Source organism: Podarcis filfolensis, assembly GCF_964270895.1.
Source record: "Podarcis filfolensis genome assembly, chromosome: 8".
NCBI lineage: Eukaryota > Metazoa > Chordata > Lepidosauria > Squamata > Lacertidae > Podarcis > Podarcis filfolensis.
Genome location: NC_139611.1, coordinates 75685701 through 75701251, shown reverse-complemented (window position 1 = coordinate 75701251; position 15551 = coordinate 75685701). Strand labels below are relative to the sequence as shown.

At 45.8% G+C, this 15551-nt stretch overlaps 1 protein-coding gene and 1 long non-coding RNA gene across 2 annotated transcripts; one reads left to right on the top strand and one right to left on the bottom strand.

Annotated features, from left to right (window-relative positions):
• Positions 1–940: 940 nt before the first annotated feature.
• LOC310768846 (uncharacterized protein) lies at positions 941–13581 on the bottom strand. Its single transcript, XM_083627704.1, has 7 exons — positions 13512–13581; positions 8424–8536; positions 6929–7030; positions 4124–4291; positions 3281–3421; positions 2009–2191; positions 941–1894 (listed from the first exon to the last, which is right to left on the bottom strand). The coding sequence occupies exons 2-7, from the start codon at positions 8467–8469 to the stop codon at positions 1437–1439; spliced, it is 1098 nt and encodes a 365-aa protein (XP_083483830.1). The 5' UTR covers positions 8470–8536; positions 13512–13581; the 3' UTR covers positions 941–1436.
• On the top strand, positions 1762–2135 carry LOC310769178. The gene is made up of 3 exons (XR_014551489.1): positions 1762–1842; positions 1924–1977; positions 2011–2135. It is a non-coding gene; the product is annotated as an uncharacterized lncRNA (long non-coding RNA).
• Positions 13582–15551: the final 1970 nt, after the last annotated feature.

The window sequence follows — 15551 nt, the reverse complement described above, 5'->3', positions numbered from 1 at the left end:
CACATACATACACACACAGAGAGAGAGAGACCAGGGGTCTGTTTCCTTAACAAGAGTTTGCTTTTAACATTGTTATTTATTTGTTTATTTGTTTATTTATTTATTGCCGTCCACATGTGCCTCAAAGCAATATATAAAATAAAATCCAAGAAGCAAAAAGGGGGGAAAAATGTTTACAAAGCTTGGTTTCATTAGGCATATTTTAAAATACTCAGTTTTCCATAGCATTCTTCATATGTAGAAACTTGTATCTTTTAGAGCAGGGATTTGGAGCCTGTGGTCCTCAAAATGCTGCTGGACTCCTTCTCCCATCAGAAATGATGGGAGCTGCAGTTCCTGTACTGCAGGGGTAGGACTAGATGAGTCCCGCGGTCCCTTCCAACTCTTCAAATCTGTGATTCTGTGACATCTAGAGGGCCACAGGCTCTCCTGCCATAGTTTAGACGTTTGGGAAGCCCTTGAAAGCCAAACTGAGATCCTGGACTACCAATTCTCTGTGTCTGCAGATATTAATGATTGTTGAGCAGGTCTCCTGGGGAGGATGCAAATCAGCTCTGTGTTCCCTTGGAAAGGTAAACATTTTCCACTGCAGACCCGTCTCCTTTCCCCTCGGACTTTGGACTTGTGCAGAACTCGAGAAAGCTGGACCAGGCAAAGGACGTTGTTTACTGAAGGGATATTTGCTTATTGATGAAAAGAGACACGTCAGCATGTTAGGGTGGTTAGATGCAGGGGGGGGGGCAAGGCCCATGTATCTTTAATAGTCGTGTTAAAGAGAGAAATGCAACTATTAAAGGATGAGGAATACTTCCCTCTTTGTGTTTATGAGTCCATCTTATAGAATTTATATTTCTTTTGACCAAAAGCGGTTGTTGCTCCACATTCAGAGGTATTTCGTGGTTTTAAAAATATTTATTTTATTTAATCAAGAATATATAATTTAATGATGCTCACAAATAAAGACTTAAAGAAAAACACCAACACAGTTGAATTAAAATTAAACATACACACCCCAAAATAAAATGAATTACAAATTTTGGGTCATTTCTTTCACAATCCCTAGGGAAAATAATAATAGTTCCGCATTCAGAGGTGATTGTAAGGAGACTAAGAGTGCAAGCCTATGCACATCAATTCTGAAGGAAGTCTCATTGGGTTTGGTGCTACTTCCACCAGGGGATGAAGGGGGGGGATTGCTTTGGTTCGCATTTTAATGAGAACCCACCAAATCCACCAATACGTGAATCAAAATGCACCTGTCCTTTGAAATTCACACTTTTCCTCACTTTGTGATGCAGTTCACCCACCAAAAAATGTTTACAAAAAGGTATATTGGGGGGAAATTAAACTTCTGGGATTGGGGCCCTCTGTTCTTGTATCGTGTTGAAGATGCTCTTCTTAACTTGGGTAGAGAAGGTGTCTTGGGCCAAATGAGATCAGTAAAGAAATTCGTCCAGCAGGAGCCCAAGGAGACTTGGCAGTAGGATGGTGAAAACAGAACTAGTAGAGGTGACAGAGGTGGAGGTGGTTGCAGGTTTAGTAGACTTGCTCAGGGGCTTGTCGGAGGCTCGGTTGGTAGAGGTTTTAGAGGAGGATGAGGTGATGGAAGAGCTGGAGGAAGACGAGGTGGTGGGTGTTTTAGAGGAGGTTGGGGTGGTGGAAGATTTGGAGGAAGACAGGGTGGTGGGTGTTTTAGAGGAGGTTGGGATGGTGGAAGAGTTGGAGGAAGACAAGGTGGTGGGTGTTTTAGAGGAGGTTGGGGTGGTGGAAGAGTTGGAGGAAGACAAGGTGGTGGGTGTTTTAGAGGAGGTTGGGGTGGTGGAAGAGTTGGAGGAAGACAAGGTGGTGGGTGTTTTAGAGGAGGTTGGGGTGGTGGAAGAGTTGGAGGAAGACATGTTGGTGGAAAAGTTGGAGGAAGACAAGGTGGTGGAGGGTTTAGAGGAGGTTGGGGTGGTGGAAGAGTTGGAGGAAGACAAGGTGGTGGAAGAGTTGGAGTTGGAGGAAGACAAGGTGGTGGAGGGTTTAGAGGAGGATGTGGGGATGTCCTGGCTGGCCCCTTCTTTAGCTTTCTCTATGTGGCTGCTGGTAATCATGTAAGTGACCTCTCCAAAGGTCAGCTTTGTGCCGCTGACAAGATTGCTTGCTGTAGGGGTAGCACACCCTTCCCCAAAAAAGGACATAATTGTAGTACCTGCAAAAGGACAATAGGGGAAAGAAATTATATCATCCCTGCTGTAAAGGAAATGGCCCGTTCTGATGAAGAAAAGCCTTGCATCTGGGTTAATTTGGGGATTATGAGGTTAACCTGTTAAACAGGCAGTTGGGACTAAAGAGCTTATACTTCCTTGCTTTTGTCAACTGGGAACCAAGGGCATCACATACTCAGAGGGCATGTTGGGGAACCAGGTGAAAGAAAGAGGTCAAGACAGGTGTCATAATGCCAAGGGCTGGTGGGTGCAAGAAACCAACCATTCTTTCACTATAGGAACTGTGTCTAGAGGGAAAGCTGCAAACATCCTCCATTTCTTTCTGCACTTTTACTCCATTTTAGGGGTTTGCTTTGCGTGCTCGTAACCATTCGTATTTTTAAACCTTTTCCCTAAGAACAACCTTTTTTATCCTTTTGGTCAGCTTTTAATCTAGCTTCACAAAACCTTTGTCGTCTACCTTAATGTGTCACCCTATATACCTGCATGCCAAGTTATATGCTAACTTGAGGTCTTCTCAATGGGGAACTGGGACATGCTGCAAACAAATATAAGCAGCACCTCAAAGAAATGTCACCATTTTGAGACAGGCTAACAGTGAGTTCTTGCCAAGCCAGTTATTTGAGTCTCTTTTGTGAACCACAGCTGTTCTTTGAAATTTTCACTTCTCTGAATTTTGCAATGCAGTTCTCAATATATATTTTTAACCCCTTGTATTAGGGGGAAGTGTGTATAACAAATTTTAGGGGAAATAAACCCAGACTCACCCATTGTAGAGCCAGTTCAGTGCAGTGATTAGAAGATCCACTTAGATTCTGGGCTAAAATAACTGGATTTGGGCCAGTTATTATCTCTTAGCCTAACCTACCTCATAAGGTTTATGAGAGAGCAAGGGAGAGGCTGAACTCCTTGGAAGAAGAGCTGGATTAAAATGAAATGAATAGTAATAATCCGCAGTCATCATACTGGCCATCTCTCATGGATGCTTTAGCTGAGATTCCTGCATTGCAGGGGGTTGGACAAGATATCCCTTGGGGTCCCTTCCAACTCTATGATTCTACATTCTAATTTACCTGCTGTGATAACTCCAGTAATGGTAAGGCAATGGTCCTGGGATTTGGCGCATTTCATCGTGGTGGCATTGCAGGACTCAGAGCCGAAAACAAAGCATGTTGGGCACATCAGTTCACTGGGAGTGGTGTCTTCCTTTAGCGCTGCAGGAGTGATGAAATGAGTAAGTAAAGAGAAAGAACATCTGCAGTGGCCGGCTCAGCAGCTGACAAGCTGACTTGCTTCAGATCTCCAAAGTGCAAGTTGTAGCCTTCAACTGGGCGCATCACAGACATTTCTCCAGATAGACTCCCCAATTTTGGACCAGCTTAAAACATACAGTGGTACCTCGGGTTAAGAACTTAATTCATTCCGGAGGTCCGTTCTTAACCTGAAACTGTTCTTAACCTGAGGTGCCACTTTAGCTAATGGGGCCTCCTGCTGCCGCACCATGATTTCTGTTCTCATCCTGAAGCAAAGTTTTTAATCTGAGGTACTATTTCTGGGTTAGCGGAGTCTGTAACCTGAAGCGTCTGTAACTTGAAGGGTCTGTAACCTGAGGTACCACTGTATTCTGCCTCCCATGCTACCTGAGCATTGCAAAGCTTGGAGAGAGGCTTCCAACCAGTAAAGAACTCTAAGCCCTTTTGGCAGCTTGTGCAAAGCCAGGGCAATAGCTTTATTCACAATCAACAAGACAAAAAAGCTCTTGTGCTATATCCTTCATTTTCCTGACTTATTATATACATTGTTAATAATTTTCATAATGCCCTTCAATAAAAATTCCCAGGGTATTTTGCATGAAAATACACCTATCCATTTCTGAGAGTCCTCCTTAGCCTTAATGAGTCCTGGACCCCACATACCTTCAGGGATAACAGCATTGCAGTTGTCCTCGTGGCAGCATATGGTTTTAGTGTTCCAGGAAAATTGTTTCCCCGCTGTGATGAACATCTCCTCCTCTTTGCACGCCAAAGGGGTCTGGCTGCTCCAACAGCTACTGAATATACCTGGTGTTGCACTGGAGTCTTCACCTTCGAAAAAGTAGAAATCAGAAAGGAGTTAGAGACATCAGAATAACAACAACATGTGTTAAAACCAATGGCTAAGCAATATCACCTGTCCATTAAAGCAGAGAAGAAAAACATTTTCCAGCCTGAGAGCCGCATTGCATCATGGGCTGGCTTCCAGTAGCCAGTGGGGCAGGGGCAAAAGTGGGTGAAGCTACAGCATTCTTCCCTTTGTACGCTCAACTGCATTCCAGTCTTGCAAAAGTCAGGGGTTTCTACACAGACCTCACTGCCTCCAGGCAAGCAAAGAGGTATTATCGCTGGCCAAGGACACTTCCAAGTGGGCAAAAGCACTCAAAGACACTGGCAGAGGAAGAGGAGTGCAAGGGGAGCGCACCGCCCCCGGCAGTGCAATCCCGGCAGGGTGCCATCACAGCTGCCCCCCCCCCGCCCATGCTGGGTGCCACACCCCTGCAGGTGGCATGCCCCACCCCCAGGACATGAGCCAGCCCTCTCCCCACCTGCTCTCCACTCCCCGGTGCCAGAGCATGAAGCTCAGCCACTGCTCATAATTGGAGCACAGCCAGTGAAGAGTGGGGCCTATGGAAAGAGGGGGGACCTGGGAAAGGGCGGCTGAGCCAAGTGAGAGCCCCAAGGGGTGGGTTAAAAAGGCTGGAGGGCTGCATTGGGGCCCTGGACCTGAGGTTTCCCCACCTCTGCATTAAAGCATACTTTCAAGAAGCCCCATGGGTCAGGTTTCCTGTTTCCGGCGGTGGGAAATGGTTGACTCCCATGAGACCAGACCCCGACCGTGCCGATAATTCAGGGCTGATATGGGGGTAATTAGCCCTGGCAGCCTCCCCAGGGCAGGGGAGGACTGTCTCAAAGACCCGCAGTTTGCCTGAGATTGCCGGTGTGCATTAAGATGCACCCAGCAGGACACTGGGTCAACGAGCACGACAACGGTTGGCACTCTCCGATGCCACTCCCATCTAGCCTGTCACATCTGTTTGGGATAGTATATATATATTTGGAAAACAAACAGACGTGGTCTGATTCGGAAAAGCTGAAGGAAAAAACCTGCAGAAAATACAGTCTCTGGCGTATGAGCTCGGACTTCAATGAGATCTTCAGCACAGTGTGTGGAATGTGGAGGCGATTGGTATGCTTTCTTTTCCCTCTTTAAGATCAACAATTGGTTTTTCATGCCAACCCTCGTTAGGAACTTAAATTGCTTTTTAAGTGCAGATGGACTTTTATTTATAATTGGGACTCACACACAGCTCTTTTTAAGACTTGAAAGGAGAAGAAAGGATAAGATGGCGCTTCCTTACTACACAGTTTTAGAATTTGTCTCCGATTAAGATAAACAGGAATTAATTGCCGGCTGACAACAACAATTTGAGATAACATTTCGGATAACATACAATGCAGCTGTTTCTGAAGGATTTATTTTTTTCATTTTGAGCAAGGGAAAAGGCTAAATGGATGTCTAGCGGCCCCCCATCTAGGGCCCAAAGGGGGGGTTGAGTGGTTTCCAGGAAGGCTGATCGATCGCCAAATGATTGATATATACATATGCAACAAAATGAACAGACTGCTTAAAAACAATTCAACACTTGATAACAGCCGGACAGGAAAGATTAATGATTTGGGAGCTGCCAAGATATCAGATTCAAAGAACTGGACAAAAGCCTGGACTGGATGGGGTCAGCTGAAGCGGCGCGGGGGGGGGGGGCAGTGGAAGGGAACATAATATAAACAAGTCCACACTCGGAGGTGGAAAGTTTATTCGTGTTTTTTGATGTGTGGAAGATCGCAGAGCCAGAGGCAAAGAAGTTTGGAGAGATAAAGTCAGATATGGAAATATGGAAAGATCGTGAGAGGCAGAACTAAGAATTCAGAGTTGCTTTGAAGTTCAGGCCATGGGAAGCCGTAAAACAAGAATCAAATTTGGAAGACAATTGGGGTTTTTTAATTCTAGGGGTTTTTTGGATTATGAATTGAATGTTAATTGGATGTTCTTAATGGAAAATTAATAAACACTCTAACAAGAAGAAGAAGAAGAAGAAGAAGCCCCATGGTCAAGCACGGATACATTTACACTTCTGGTCAGCAGTGATTCTTAGTACAAGGGCAGTAGTGCTCCTGTGTCAAGGAGCTGTCAAGGAGCCAGGTCAACCACAGGGCAGGCACACACACAGCATGCATAGAAGGCAATTAGCCAATCTTTGACTCCTCTCTATCTGAGTCTGTGACGCTCAGCCTCTATCCCTCCTTCTCCTGACCCTTCTCCTGACCCCTCAGACACCCTTCTCCCAGCACCTCCCAGCTCGACCCTTCTGCAAACTGCTTTTCTGTGTCCCACCACCAGGATCCAGAATCTTAAGTTGGCATCTTCTGTGCACTCGCTGGGAGGCTCTTGAGTGGGCGGCTCCCACCACTATTCCTCATCCAGCCAGTGCCTGATATCCTGTTACAATCTGTAATACGCTGTCAAGTTTGCACCATTCAAATGGAGAGCTTGGTATTGGACATGTGATTCAATATCATGAAAATCTTGGCTGTGTTCTCCCACCACCACATTGTTTAAAACCTACGTTTCCAGCAAGCTTTCGGTTAGTGTTATCTGGAAATGCCCTCAGAGGTGCGTTCACCTACCAGTTTTAATGTTCCCTGTCACAGCGATGCACGCTCCTTCTTTGTCGGCTGTGCAAGTTGTTCCACTTGTGCAGTTTGTACATTCGCAACTCAGGGATTTTGCTGAGGGGGAAATAATAATATCAATAACAGTAAATGACAACAACCACTGCAATTATGGCGGTAGCAACAACCTGATCTGTTATTTCTTTTGTTTATATTTTACTTTCTGAACTCGACCTTTCCTCCAAGGAATTCAGGGGGATGTGCTGGAGAAACTGCTGTTTCACACCAGCACAACCTAGGCCACAATTGCTCCACACATTTAAAACACTGTGGTGCCACTTTAAGCCGTCATGGCTTCCCCCAAAGAATTCTGGGAGTTGCGATTCATTAAGGGTGCTGAGAGTTGTTAGCAGGCCCTTGTTCCACTCCCACAGCTGCAGTTCCCAGAGTTCCCTGGGATTGATTGTTAAACCACTGTATGAATAGCAGCCATCTAGCTCTGGGAACTGGAGCTCTATGAGGGAAATAGGGGCCTTCTAACAACTCTCAGTAGCCTTCATGAACTACAGCTCCCACAATCCTTTGGGGGAAGCCATGACCTGAAGCTCCCCAGCACTACAGGATTATCACTCTTGGTGTATGTGGGTTTCCCCTCTCCAGTTACTTTTATTCTCACAACAGCTCTGTGAGGTATGTCAGTCTATTAGGGGGTAAGAGAGCCGAAAATATTGCCAATATTCTTCACATCTGGCAACCAATGCACCCCTTTGGTATCAGATAGTACTTGGGTAGATGAGTCTAAAAAAGACCGGGGCACAAATTTTCACAGCCCCCTAGCAACTATGGTGGCTCATTTACTAGATGTGATGTATTTAGTGTTAATTCTGGAAGTGTTTACTTGATTCTGACCAAACGAAGCCTCCTAATGTATATTTTGCTCTAGGAGGCTTAGTTTCATCAGAATCAAGCATATACTTCCAGAGTTAATACTAAATGCATTACTCCTGGTAAATGAGCCACCATAGCCATGAAAATTTGTGTCCCATGCCTTTTGGACTCGTCTCCCCATGTACTATAGTGGTACCTCAGGTTACATACGCTTCAGGTTACATACGTTTCAGGTTACAGACTCCGCTAACCCAGAAATAGTACCTTGGGTTAAGAACTTTGTTTCAGGATGAGAACAGAAATTGTGCTCTGGTGGCGCGGCGGCAGCAGGAGGCCCCATTAGCTAAAGTGGTGCTTCAGGTTAAGAACAGTTTCAGGTTAAGAACGGACCTCCGGAACAAATTAAGTACTTAACCCAAGGTACCACTGTATCTGAAACCAAATAGGTTCATTGGTTGCCAGGTGAGAATTTTTCCCCAGCTCTCCTACCCCACCGTATTGATTAGAGTAGAATCCTGCTTTCATTCCTAATTTCATCTGGGGGAGAGCTGGGGTGAGAGGACTCTGAGCTGCCTGCTCTGACAGAGGCTAGTTATACCCCTAGTTATACAACTCAACTCACCTGAAGCTATCAGGGCAGCAAAAAGGTAGAGAAGAAAGAGCTTCATGGTTCTAGGAACTGAGGAGGTCTGGTTTGAATGGAGGGGAAACGTTCCAGTGAGGCGATTTCTGTGACTGCCGGACCAAAATGATGAGTGATTAAAACAGCAAGCTGGAAACAACATGAGGACAACCTAACAAAACAGAGTTTGGAGGTACAGCCAGGCAAATGGAGCTGTAGTGTGTCATGTAGCAGGGAGTGCCAATGGCTGGAGCTGCTGGGAGTTGGAGACCAGCAATATCTGGAGGTCTGCAGATTACCCCTCTCTATTTGGGGCAGAATTTGTTTTTCACCCCCTTGATCTCTCCACTTTAAAGGTCTACTACACAGGTGGGGGACCTCTGGTCCTGCAAATGTTGCTGAACTGCAACTCCCACCAGCCCCAGCAAGCATGGCCAGTGTTCAGCGTTGATGAGATTTGTAGTTGAGCAACATCTGCTGGGCCAAATCTTCCCTGCACCTGCTGGGGATGTGCAGATCAGAGCATTCCCAATTCTGCTGCTCTAGGCTTCCATTGCAAAGTCCCATCAATGTGACGAAGAAACGGACCAACATTATCCCCATAACAGAGGATGCCTGTGAAACCTTAACACCTGGACAAATAAGCCTTCTTTTCATGTATGCTGGTTGAGCTGGACATCTCTTAGAGGAACACCCTCTCTCATCTGTCTTCTGTTCCCCCACCCACTGGGTGAAAGCAGCTACCCATGGATTGCAAGAGCCCTAGTAACATCAATACTTGCATTATGACAAGCCACCAGTCTCTATATTGTCTACAGAAAAGCAATGAGGCTTCAAGGATTCAGGCAATTTTAAAGGGAATTTTGAGGCTCCTTCAGCCTTCCACAGCCACACCTTATCCGATAAACTTCAAGAGGAAAGTGTTAAGCAAAGGAACAACGTCATTGTGCTCCTTAAACAAACATTCTCAAATGAAGTGGGACAAGAAGAAAACCAGAAGTGGATCTGCGTGGATCTGTGTGTGTGTGGAGAGAGGGAGAGGTTTGTGGGCTCAGCAATAATGGTGAAAATCTTGCCTAAACATGGCTCTGGGGCAACCAGCTGGTGAATACTAAGTGTGCAAGGAGACAGGACACTGTTCAGCAATGAGCTAGATGGGTCAATGGTCTGACATGAGGAAAAGTAGCTTCCTAAGTCCTGAAGTAAGAGTAGTCAAGCCTACCTTGGGTTACCTCTAGGGATTGGGGAGAAATTTGATTTAGTCTGCATTTCCAGGCAAGCTTGCTTGATTTGCACTTTGAAAAGCAATCAGCAACCCAAAACACAACCATCCTTTGAAATTCACACTTGTCTGAATTTTGCAATGCAATTCTCCAGCCAAATATTTTGCACATAAATGCATATACTAGGGTAAAGAGTGTGTGAAAATGCATCTGTTCATGAAAATAACATACAAAAATGCATTTTAGGCAAGTCCCCATTTACATGAGTTCAATAAGTGTGCACATTGCACAGAACCCAGAAACGTCACAAAAAGGGATGGAACGAGGCGGGGAGGGGGAGCAGGCTTTTTTCAGTGGTGTTTCAAATATACATGATTTCACTTAAACAAACAGTGACTTGGAATGCAACCCATATGTACATTGGGAGTTGCCTGTATATTGTGGGGAAATGCTTTGCAGAATTGTGTACGTCATGCAAAATTGCATAGCAACGTGTGTATCAGGCAAAAGCCACACCCAAATGCTGATAACTCTTCAGGAGAGAAAAGTTGGAAATGAGAAACTGAAACTGAAATTGACAGAATTGCCCATTCCAAATTACCTGCTCTCTGCGGTTTGCATGACAATAGCTCAGGTAGCAATCCCATTCGCTCCCACCCAAAAGAATATCTGGGCAAGGTCAGTAGACAAAGGGCTGTCCTGCCCTCTTTGCTAAACAATTTGAGGCAGGACCCCAGGGCATGTGCTGCGAGGAGTGCGTATGCAAAGAGAATGTGAACACACAGCACCTGAGAGCAAGAGGAGGGTCACACCCTCATAGCAAACACATCTCTCTGGGAGAGGGTGGTTTGGAGAACATTTCAGCTGAAAACCATGTAACGGAGATGGCAGGAATGGATGGGGCAGCAGGCCAAGGAGGAAGGAAGACATTCAAGGCTGCCACAGCTGGTCGTCTGAATTGAGGGGGAGAAGTGAGGTTGGAGGGGAGAAAGTGAGTGGAGTGAGGTGGCAAATGGTACTGCAATGTTGGCATTTGAGCCTTTATTGGGAAATGCATCTCTGCAATGCTGATAAATCGACACAGAGCTCACTTTCATGGAAACCAGTTTGCTGCATTTCAAGTTGGGCCCCGGATAAGGATACTTCGACAAGAAAGAGGAGGTTGTCCAAACAAAGGAATTTTCAGGGTGGCTGCAAGTACAGCGGTGCACCCCAGATGTTTAACTCAAGCCCATGATGCTGCTTTGCACTCCACCCCTGAAATCCCCCAAGTGTTGCAAAACACCTTCTGCCACCATGGGGCATCACAGCACTTAATGTTTATCAGATGTTCTGCATTTTAAAAGATCAGTGGAGCCTTCGCCAAAATGTTTCCATGTTGTGGGTGTGGGGAATCTCTGGCCTTCCAGATGTTGATAACTCCCCATCATCTGTGGCCATTGGTCATGCTTGCTGGGGCTGGTAGTTGTACTTCAGCACATCTGGAGGGCCAAAGGTTCGCCGCACCTGCAGCTTTCATTCTGGAGTGGTTAAGTCCTGGGTTACTATGGGCAGGTATTTTTACACCACATCAGATCATCTATCTAGCTCAGGATCAACTACATGGACTGGCAGCTGCTCTTGAAGGTTTTAGAAAGAAGGCCTTCTCAGCTGGATCTGGGACCTTATGCATGCAAAGAAAAAATAACTCTAATATTTTATGGGGGAAATTAATTTTACACCACAGTTGCATTTACTTTCACTTTTTGAAGGATCTGATAAGTCTGTATAGACAAGAGATTTCTTGATATTTGTGTTTGCTGCAACAATGCTATTTGTTGCCCAGATGTGTCAGATAGTAGACCTATGATGTAAAAATGTGTGCAGTTTGGCTATACCTGTAATGTAACATGCAATGTAATGGTGCTGAAAGGAAAGCAAAAGAAAGCAGATGCCTTTTATGCCACCTGCTGGCAGTTTATTTCCTATGCTAGGGAAAAGGATCTGTGAAATAGGTTTTCGGCTGCATCGCTACATATCTGGATGTTGTGACCGGTGGATGGACAATTCCATACAACCTTGATAAAAGATATTATAAACACGGGTGATGTTGGGGGCAGAGGGAAGGGGGTGGCGGGATTATGTTTAGTTTGCTAGTTGTATTTTGATGTGCAGCTATTAAAACCAACCCAAATACTTACAAAATAATAAAATAATGATAATTTCAGGGGGGGGCCCTGTAGCACCAGAGAAGGCATCCAACTTTAGTTGTTTTAAAGGACGATTAGATAAATGAATGGAGGGTGACTCTCAATGCTGCTCATCATGATGGCTACATTATCCCCATGATCTGAGGCAACACACCTCTCAATACCAGCCACTGGGGATCCTGAGTGTAAGAGTACTATTTTATAGGTTGTTCGCTGCTGTGAGGACAGAATCAGGGCCATATTAAGACTTTTAGAGGCCTGAAGCACTGAAAAGATTTTGGTGTTCCCCAGTGTTGTTTTTCTAGAAAAAGAGGTGCTGGAACTCACCATGAATACATCCCTTGTTCTCTTATAATGGCAATGGCACCCACCTGAGAGGTGATGAAACTAAGTTCTGGTTGGTGCTCCCCCATGAAAACAATACTAAGCTGATTGATTGATTGATTGATTGATTTGCAGGTGAGAAGATTAGGGCAGGGGTGTTACGATTATGCTTAGCTGTCTAGTTATATTTTGTTACATGTCTATGAAAACCAATAAATTTATTTTTATTATTATTATTATTATTATTATTATTATTATTACATTATTATTATTATTATTATTACATTATTATTATTATTATTATTATTATTATTATTATTATTATTATTACTTCAGTGTGGAGGGGGCCCTGTGAGTGCCAGGGGAGACCACCAACTTGAAAAGCTTTAAAAGGGATGGAGAAACCAATGACTGATGACCATCAATGGCTACTATTCATGAAGGCTACAGGGCCTCCAGTATCCAAAGCCACAGGTTCGTGGGATAGTTCAGTTGGCAGAGCATGAGACTCTTAATTTCAGGATCATTGATTCGAGCCCCAAACTGGGTAAAATATTCCTGCATTGTAGGGGGTTGTACTAGATGGCCCTTGTGGTCCCTTCCAACTCTACAAATTCTCTGATTCTGTGCAGGTCTTCTCAAGACCAGTCCCTGGGGATCACGAGTAGGTGAGTGAGCTAGATGGAATATTGGATGGAGCTAGATGGAGAAGTCTAAGGCAACTTCCTATATCCCTTTCGAACAGAGCAAACTGCTGGTATGTGACATGGCATGCTAAATGTAAAAAGGAGCGGTGTCCTTGAGGTATACAAAACACAATTCTCTCCCTGTGGTTTCACCACCTTGCACATTTTTCAGGATCTGAAAGAAGAGGATGGGGCTGTTCCCTATGATGTCTTACCCCTCCCCCTTTCAAAAAGTTGACAAAACTGAGTGCGTATGAAGAAAGCACATATGGAGTCAGTGAACCAGCAGCATTTAGAGTGAGTGGGCCAGTGCTGTTGTTTTTCCACTGTGCCCATAAAGACAGCTTGCCTACCACTCCTGATCATCCCTGGCCATGCAGGGCTCTGGGTATGTGCTGTGTTCTAGGATGCACTTGTGGCAGGATCAGTGGCCTGGCAACGAACCACAGAAATGGCATGTGCACCCTAGAATGTTCCGTGGAATCTGCTGTTCCCTGTAAGCAGAAGTGCCAAGCTGTTCAGGGATGCCACAGAACAGCTTCATGCTGACCTTCCCAAATATCTCCTCTTTGCCACTGAAGTCTTATGCAATCACCCCTTCCCAAGAACCAGCATGTCCTGGATGTAAGGCGAACTAATATCCCTAGCAAAGCATCCCTCCCTTACCTGGTTTTCTATCCCTTGCTTTGTTGGCAGGAAATCTTTATGCAGAGGCACCAGCTGAGAGGCGTTAGGTTGGTGGTGTGAGATATATATACTCTCCAGCAAAAGGTGAGTAAGTAGCCTTATCACTGGGCAGGGAGAAGATATGAAAAGAAAAGGCAGTTTCGAGGAGGGCATTTTAAGGTGGAGAGAAATATGTGATAAAGAAGGAAACAGGGAGGTGTGACCAAGAAGGAAAGAGGGCCAACATGTGCCGGTGTGTCTTGTGTCTTTGTTTGTTTGTTCAGGACTATTTTCCTCCAGTCACCAGAAGGAAGCAAATGGCTGCCCTGACAAGTAGCGTTTCTAAGTATGGGCATGAAGTAAGTGCAGGTGAATCAGTCCGTTTGGTTTCTTTCTGTTTCTCATTTTCCCCCAATCAAATTCTCCACATTTGCACAAGAGATTGGCAAAGTAGGTAGGAAAAGGCAGTGTTGACGAACCACGCAAGCGGTGGTGACAACCCCAGTACTCAGTATTTCTGTAGCACACGCCATACGTAGAAACTTCCTGTCTCCGAATGGCAATGGCCAACTTTTGCACATCATGCATTCAAACCAGGGTTCGAATCAGATGAGCAAGTTAGCAGGTTCCTGGACGGAGGATCAAGACTGCTGTACTTCTCCCCTGTTCCTACTGCTGTCCTTCCCTGGGGAAAGCCATGATTTGGCTTAACAGTACATCCGGACCTGGCCTTGTGGTTTGTCTCACTCCAGAGAAACCATGAGTTGCAATCAAGAGTTATTCTTGTTTGGCAAAGCTATTGCCTCATGCACCTGAGATGTCAGGCCTAATGCACAAGCCGAGTGAAAGTGCATCCGAGGACAACCCTGTAAATTTTACCTCTGCCCAGCAGTATTGTACATATCCTTCTCTGTCCTCCATCCACACAGACATGAGCCACAGTTCAAGGACGCATGCCAGACAGGCAAAAGTAACCTAAGAGGCTTCAGAAGGCCACATTTGGACCCCAGGCCTGAGGTTCCCCACCCCCTGGAGTCGGACATTCAAGCTCTATCCATCAGAGCTTCGCAAACTAGATTTGGGCACAGTGGCCACTCAGGGCTGCAGCTTGCTTTCAAAAGGCACAGGTGAAATGGTGCACATCTCTGATGCTTATTGTCATTATAATTTGACGTATTTAAGCCACTTGCTGCAAAAAATGTTTCTAAGCGACTTCCAAGAAAATTCAGGGCCTAAAACAATGACCCTTAAAACAGACCAAGCAGAAGAGCGAAGCTTCAGTCAAAAGAAACATGGAGCAGCAAACGGCACACACACCCTGTCACCGCCGCCTTCTGGACAGAGCTGCTGCAGCCGGAGCTTGATCAGATGCCGGGTTTTGGCAACAGGGAGGGGGTTACAAATCAAATAAAATGGCCAGGGACTCTGCTGAACCGATTTCTTTGTCGCCTGTGTTGCCCTCCCTGCTCATATGTTGCCCTCCATCTCCAACAAGGCGCCTAAAATTTGGGAGGCAGAGAAAGGGGAGGAGGAAAGTTAAGGCTGGCAGCCACCGGGCATCCAAGTGGCAAGCCTCTGTGGGCGGCTCGTGAAAGCCCGTCTGGGGACCTGAAACGCCTGCTCGCTTTGGTCCCCTGGTGGCGCGGCACCTTAAGATTTTGACGACGACTCTGCCAGCAGACGCTGGGCAAGAGGGCAGGGAGTTGGGGTGGAGAGCCGCCCACAGCAGAAGAGACCACCACGGCACTCCAACCGAAGGGCGGGCTCTTCCCCGGACTCAACTCTCAGCCCCGGACTCTTGGCCTGGCGTCCCTGAGAACCTGGTGCCTGGGTGCCCTGCACCCCTAGTGCATATGGGTAAGACGGCCCTGATAATTATGGGAAAGTCTTGAGTAGCAGATCAGATGTAGCTTCCTAACTGTAAAGCAGGTGTGAGGAAGCTCTGGCCATTCAGATTGTTGCTGAACTACATCTCTGATCATCCCTGGACACTGGCCATTCTTACTGGATGGAGCTGATGGGAATTGTAGTTCGGAGCCA